At 50.4% G+C, this 7,463-nt stretch overlaps 1 protein-coding gene across 1 annotated transcript in view; it reads left to right on the top strand.

The window, feature by feature from the left end:
* Nucleotides 1-7,463, top strand: part of DISP3 (dispatched RND transporter family member 3) — a gene marked incomplete in the record, with an annotated part of 60,546 nt that overhangs the window by 36,641 nt on the left and 16,442 nt on the right. Inside the window, 2 exon segments of the mRNA XM_034753119.1 lie at nucleotides 740-879; nucleotides 2,051-2,196. Of these exon segments, the coding sequence (XP_034609010.1) occupies nucleotides 740-879; nucleotides 2,051-2,196 (286 nt within the window).

A 7,463-nucleotide genomic window follows, 5' to 3' on the forward strand; every position in this document is an offset into this window, starting at 1 on the left:
GTTCCCAAGGCCTGTGGCACATGCAATGTGCTGGACCTGGGAGGCAAATGGAGCACGTTGCTAGCGTTGTCATCTACTGGCTCTCCTGGTCTGGCTCCCCCAGCTGGGAAAGGAGGCTCGGTGGGAAGCAGAGCTGACATGTCTAAGGATCACAGGGTCCCTCCACAAACAGATTGGGAACTTTTCCCTTCCAGACTCCAGTCCCATCAGCCAAACGGGGGAGCTGTGGGGCCTGAACTGCAGAGGGAGGAATCCCAGTATATTCCACCCCAGGATTTCCCTCCGCTGTGGGCACGCTGGTGCTGCTGTCCCTGCCAGCACTGTGCTCACCAAGCACAAGGAGGGAATCGGATCGGGTCTGCCCCTGAGCCACTGGGGAGAGCTCTGCCCCCCTCTCCTGCATGTGCACAGGGCCGATACATGGGAGAGCTCCCCTGGCCTGTTAGCAATGCAGTAGGCACCCGCCCTGTGAACACCCCGACTGCCTGGGCAGCGTCTGCAATGCCAAACGATCAAGTGCCACCCACCAGCTGAGCCCCGGACTGGTGCTGGCTGAGTTGTCAGCTTTCACCAGGGGCAGCTGGCTCCATGGCCTTTGGGCCGCATGAAGTGGCCAGTGTTCCCGCCCCCAGGCTCCTCTTGGGTTCGCTTCCCTCCATTATGTTGCCTCAGTGGGGCCTCTTGCTGGAAGGTCTCTGGGCGTCACCTCCTCTGTACTAGCTGAGAGTTCTCTCTGCAGATCCCGGCCGTGCACGACTTTGGTCTCTTCATGTCGCTGATTGTGTCCTGCTGCTGGGTGGCCGTGCTGTTCACCATGCCGGCTGCCCTTGGAATATGGACCCTCTACGTATCCCCCCTGGAGAGCTCCTGTCAGGCCAGGTGAGAGTCCTCGCGGGGCTGTTCGATCAGCAGCAGGGTGCGGACTCTTCCTGTCTCCCCCACAGCAGCCTGCCTATGCCAGGCAAGGAAATCACAGCCTGGGCATTGATTCCAGGGAACAGCTGGTCGCCTGGGTTGTCCTAGCCATGGGTTAGTGCATCCACATGGTGCATCCAGACCTAGTACACCTTGCGGCTGTGGTTGTACACTGTATTCAGGGAATTCGGAACCCCCTATCCCGCAGTGTTCAGCCCTGTTGCGAGGCAGTGCATTGTGGGACCGAGATCAGAACTGGCTGTCTCAAAGCAGCTGCAACCTCTTCAGGTTTCCTCTCAGGACCTGAGCTACAGGTATTGCAATCAATGCATCAAAAATGCTGTGCACCAGGCCCTGTCCAGCACTGCGAGCGTCATGCATCCCAGCCAGTCGTGTGCCTCTCCTCTAGCAACACCCTTCGCCCCACATGCCTCCCGCCCCCCGGGGAGTGGAGGTGACGCACTCTGAACTCAGAACTCTGCTGCCAGCCAGATTCAGCCCTTACCGGAGGGGAGGTTTATTCTCTACCTTCGGGATCAGGCCGGGAGTCAAGGGCCGCATATGGATCTTGTTTCTGCTGGTGTAGATAGATCCAGGGTGGCTGCCGCAGAGTGACTCCAGATTTATAATCAGAGGAGCCAGGTTCCCTGCTGGCATCAGTGGGTGCAGCCCCATTGACTTCCATGGAGTTTGCCCCACTTACACCTGGAGAGAACTTGTCCCAGGATCTAATCTGCAAACTGAGGCACTCAGGCCCTGCAGACGGACAACCCAGCCCCTGGGGGCACGGGGATGCAGATTTGTATCTGTAAGTCTGTGCGCCTTCCCCTTCCCCCCTCTCAGGTGTGGCACAGCAGCCGGCTGGGTTTAATTCCTTAGCTGGGTGATGAAGAGCAGAAGCACTTGGGGACACGCCCCCCCACCCCTACCCTACATCTAGCCCAGTCTCTGATGATTTGCTAGCAGCAGCCGAGCTCCTGATACCCCCCGGCGCATTAGCAGTGGAAATGGCTGGCGTGGTGTGTAGCAGGTCACTGGAACAGTCACTCTCCTCTCAGGAGGAGACCAGGCAGCAGCTGTTCACAGGGTACGTAGCCCAGAGCTGCTGACTTTGGCTGTCTCCCTCCCTATCCAGCTGCAGTCAGAAGTGCGGGAAGACGAGCACCTTGCCCATTGCCGACGACCTGTTACTCGCCTCGGAGGACACAGCCGCTCCAGGCCAGGGGTCACTCCCGTACCTCGATGATGACATCCCACTGCTCAGCGTGGAGGAGGAGCCGGGTAGGTGTTCAGAATCCAGGGACAAGGAACGTCCCCTGAGGCAGTGGCAGTCCTGGGTTCTCCTCCCGGCTCTGCCACTGGCCTGCTGGGTGATCACTGATCTGTGCCTCGGTTTCCCCATGTGTGAACTGGAGCTAATGATCCTTTGCTACCGCCCAGGATGCTGTGAATCTGAATTCACTGTGGGTCCTTGGCTGGATGTCACTTGAGGCATGACATTATTATTTCTCAGGAGTCCAATTAGGATCCAGTTTTGGCCAGAATAACTAACTACCCTATGAAGGGACCCAGGAAACATCTGGCTACAGCACCTGGGCAGTACAGTCCTCCCTCATGGAAGGCAATATTCAATTAAAATCTCAGTCCCCTCTTTAGTCTTTAATGTAACATTGGGTAAGCAGGTGTGAGCAAAGGTACTTTGTCATTCTTCAGTGCCCGGTGCCTGAGGGCTAGGAGCACTTCACACGCATAGAGAGTTGGGCCTCACAGCCACCCATGAGGCAGGTCATTACAATTATCCCTACTTTCTAGGTGGGGAAACTGAGGCACAGTTCAGGGCAGTGACTTGCATGAGCTCAGAACTGGGAAGAGAACTCACGAGTCCTGGTGGCATTGCTATGCCTTAATGACCAGACTATCCGATTAGCCCTGGCTGGAGCGAAGGGGATCTCGCTGGAAGAGCCTCTCATCCTTGGATTTTTAAAGCTGGCTGTTAGCGCTGCCTGGTTGAAACTGCAGCCCCGAGAGTCTGGAGAGTCCCCGTCAGACACAAACCCTGGGGGATAGCAGCCGGCTTGGCCTGCAACCCCCACCCCACCCCACCCCACCCACCCCCACCCCGCCCAGCCCTGTGGTTGTGAATTCACCAGTCCCAGAACAAGCAGAGGTCAGGCTGCTCTTAACATGCTGCTGGGCTCCTGTGACGTTATTGACCTAAACTGGGACCATATAGATCATTGTTGCAACCAAGGTCCTGTAGTGGCACCCAAATCTGGTATAAAGGGGGTCAAATGGGGTGTCTAGGACAAGGTTATGGTTTACTGGTTATGATTATGCTGTCTATATGTATGTATCAGTTTTGTAGTTAAAGTTATGAATATTGGCTCTATACTGGCTGTATGGCAAACTTATGCTATGCTTCTGGGTGACATCCCAGACAAGCTGAGATTAGCTCTGCCTAGCCTGCTTGATGGCCCATTAAGGACCATCAGCTATACAATGGACCCATTGAGAGAAGGCAGATACGCCTTGTACCTCAGCAAAGTATGAGGGACTGGCCCATGTGACTCCAGACTCCATGTTGCTGTAATTTTCCACAGTAAGAACAGAGGTGTTCTTACACCTGGAAAAGACTATATAAGGCTGATGCCTGATCTCCATCTTGTCTTCAATCCTGCTTCTTACCTCTGGAGGAACTTTGCTACAAACTGAAGCTCTGAACAAAGGACTGAGGACCCATCCCAGCGGGGGATGTATTCCAGAGACTTGATTTGAACCTGCAGTTTATTCCATCGCTGCTGCAAGCCTGAACCAAGAACTTTGCCATTACTGTATGTAATTGATTCCATTTAACCAATTCTAACTCTCCTCTCTATCTTTTTCCTTTTATGAATAAACCTTTAGATTTTAGATTCTAAAGGATTGGCAACAGCGTGATTTGTGGGTAAGATCTGATTTGTATATTGACCTGGGTCTGGGGCTTGGTCCTTTGGGATCAGGAGAACCTTTTTCTTTTACTGGGGTATTGGTTTTCATAACCATTTGTCCCCATAACGAGTGGTACTGGTGGTAATACTGGGAAACTGGAGTATCTAAGGAGATTGCTTGTGAGACTTGCAGTTAGCCAGTGGGGTGAGACTGAAGTCCTCTTAGTCTGGCTGGTTTGGTTTGCCTTAGAGGTGGAAAAAACCCCAGCCTTGGGCTGTAACTGCCCTGTTTGAGCAATTTGTCCTGAGTTGGCACTCTCAGTTGGGTTCCGCCAGAACCGCATTGTCACAGTGGCGTAGTCGTGCTTGGATCCACAGAACCAGGTCAATTAAGCTTTGGGTCAGAACCCCACGCTATCCAAATTTGAATTTTGGGATTGAGAGTTTTGTTGGTTAAAGAGCTGCTGCAATGGCTGAGCAAAGAGCATATGAGGGACTTGGGAAAAAAGCCCTGGAAAATTTGTGTTCAGAAAAGAGGATAAGCTTTAGAAAGAAAGCTACAAAGGAAGAATTGAGAAATCTGCTAATAGCCAGTGATCAGGGGGCAAGAGCACAGCCCTTACCTGAGGCTGCAGAAGATGCAGAAAAAATTAGGATGCAAAGGGTGACAAGTAAACTGCAATTTGAGCATGAACAGAAGCTAGCAGATCTTCGATTGCTGGAGAAGCACAAAATAGCAGAGTTAGAAAGAGAGAGAGAGAAGGAGGCTGATGAGAGAGAAGAGAGAGCTCGTAAGGGACGTCTAGAGCTGCTCGCTGCTGAACAGGAGACGGCCAGACTTCAGCTCCAAGTAATGGAAGAGCGGAGAAAGTCATCCCCACCTGGTACTCCACTTCCCCCCCGCCATGAGAAAAACTGGGAAAGGATGTGTCCCATTTACAATGATACTGAGGATATAGAGGAGTTTTTGTCTACCTTTGAACGCCTCTGCAATCTGTACCAGATCCCTGAGGGTCAGCGAATGCCTGTCCTGCTAACCAGACTGACTGGAAAAGCCAGGGAGGTGTTTAATGACTTGGGGGAACAAGAAGCATTAAATTATGAGCGGTTTAAGGATTCTGTGTTAAGGCGATTCAAGGTTACTCCTGAATCTTACAGAGTTAAGTTTAGAGAGTTTAAAATGTCTAAGGATTGTACTTTTGTAGAATGTGCTCATAAGCTGATGGGTTTTGTTAAAAAGTGGGTTATGGGAGCCAAGGTTCATGGGAGTTTTGAAAAACTGCTGGATTTAATAACTTTGGAACAGTTCTTAGACATTGTGCCTGACAATGTGAGAGCAGCTGTGTGTGACAGGGACCCTGAGTCAGTCCTACGGGCAGCAGAGATTGCAGATGCCCATACCCAAAACAGGGCTCGAGAAGGGTGTAAAACCCCGGGAAAAACTGATCACCATTCTCCCCAGTTCAAGAGGAGGGAAGGATTTAAAAATAAACCTGACTCGTCTAAAGGAGTTCAAGGGGGCCCGGAGGGTAGGAACTCACATCCCCAGCAGGTTACATGCTATCGCTGTGGTATGCTGGGCCACATGAGACCAGACTGCCCGACACTGAAGGGCAGCCCAAAACCAGCAACCCCAAATGCCACGGCCAATGCTAACCCTGTTGTTGTAAACTCACAGGCAAGCCACACAGAGCCCAGCATTGGTGCCCTGTGTGCAAATGCTGTTTCTGTTGTCTCTGAAGGATTAGACCTTAAAACTCACATTAAAGCTAAATATGGGGGAAATAATGCAGAGTTTATTAGCAGTGCAGAAGTGAATGGAGTGAGGTGTATGGCATGGAGGGACACCGCAGCAGATATTACTCTGGTTAAAGCAAGTCTTGTCAGGAAGGAAGATTATTTGCCAGGTGAAGATATAACTGTTGTAGCCTTATCTAAGTATTTTGTCAGGGTGCCTTTGGCTAAAATCCACCTGAAATGGAAGGGATTGGAGGGCACCATGGTTGTGGGAGTAAAAGACATAATCCCTAAGGATATTATGATTGGAAATGATATTAAAGCTATGGTCAGTCAAGTTAATACAAACCAGGCACAAGAGAGGATTGATCCTAAGGTTGTGCCTATGGAGGGTTTCTCCAAAAGTTTGTCTTTGGAAAGTAGCTGTTTGGCTGGGAATGAAGTTTCTGAATGTCTATCTAATGTCTCAGAAGTAAATCTGGAATTAGATCAAGCGAAGGGAGAGGAGAACAAGGAGATTTTGGATGAGCCTAGGCAGTCTTGTGAGCTGATGGCTTTATCTAGTCAGCAGTTTGGGAAGGCAAGGAGAGTGGAAGATGAGTGTCCCTATACCTTATCTGTTTCCTGTGCGAAGAATAGTAACAGTGAAGGAAATGTGCCTGTGTCTGTCAGGGGTATTGACTTGCCTATGGAGGAAGCTACCCCAGTCTCCAAGCAGTTGTCTGTGAACAGCCCGGTGTGCTGGGACAAGGGAAATGAAATCCCAAACAGTATGTCTAATAAAGGAAAATGCGTCTCCAACTCTTTTTTGTCTGTGGAGCAGACAGAAGGTGCCTTTCGGCCTGTGATGGTTGAGAGTAATTTAGTTGTCTCAGAGTTGGTTCTGGATTCAACTAAAGCCCAGGAAGGGAATGGTCCTAAGTTTGCATCTGCTGGGGAGAATGGCCCCGTAACTAGGTTGCATCCAGTTAGTGGCTTAGCAAAATCCCAGAGACCAAACAATTCTGGTGCTTGTATTTTGCCTGTTGCTCATGTGTGGTTGGAGAAGGGGGTAACAACTCTGTCTGATCAGGGTGATACCCTAGCCAGGGCACAAGGAGAGCAGAAAGGTAATTTGGTTGTGTTACCTACGGACAGTTTAACAACTTGTAGCAAAAAGGAAAAAATTCCTAAGCTTGTGTGTGGCAAAGAGAAGGGAAATATTTCTAACCTTTTATCTAGGAAGTCTATTGGTTCGCCTGAAAGGGGATTGTGTAGAGATCTGCCTGATGGGCCAAAGGTGATCCTGAATGTAAGTAAGACCCAGACAGAGTCTGTTGTTGCTCAGGAAAGTGTGCCTTTAGAGCAAGCCCTCGGTGAAGAGGGTAAGGGCAGAATTTCTGTGAGGGGTGAATTGCTGCTTAGAAAAGCTCCTGGAGAAAGGAATCCTCATGGTACTTGGTGCAAGCAGTTCCCTGCAATTGAAGGGTGTGAGAGTGATTTAATCAAGGAAGTTTCAGTTCCTAGCAGCCAAAAATTGTCTGTTGTGAAGGGATCGACTAACTTTCCTTGTAAAAGATCCAGTGTGGGTAGCTTTGAGAAGGTCTCAGAGGAAGTAAAAGTTGTTAAGGAATTGAGGCATCCCTATAACCAAGTGGCTGTGTGGGGCCAACTTGTTGGGGAGACAATGGTGTTGGAACAGGAATGTCTCCTTTCTGATTCTTTAAATGAGCAGTTTGTGCTTCAGGGTTTGAGGACAGATTTGGTTACTGATGTGTCAGAGCAGAGCAGTTTTATGGCTAAATGCTTGAGGATGCGGGGGAGAGGAAGCAAACTCTCACCCGCAGACTCTTTGGATTTGTGTGGTATCTCTTTAAGACAGAGTCCAGCCTTGGAGATGATAGC

This window comes from Trachemys scripta, chromosome 19, assembly GCF_013100865.1.
Source record: "Trachemys scripta elegans isolate TJP31775 chromosome 19, CAS_Tse_1.0, whole genome shotgun sequence".
NCBI lineage: Eukaryota > Metazoa > Chordata > Testudines > Emydidae > Trachemys > Trachemys scripta.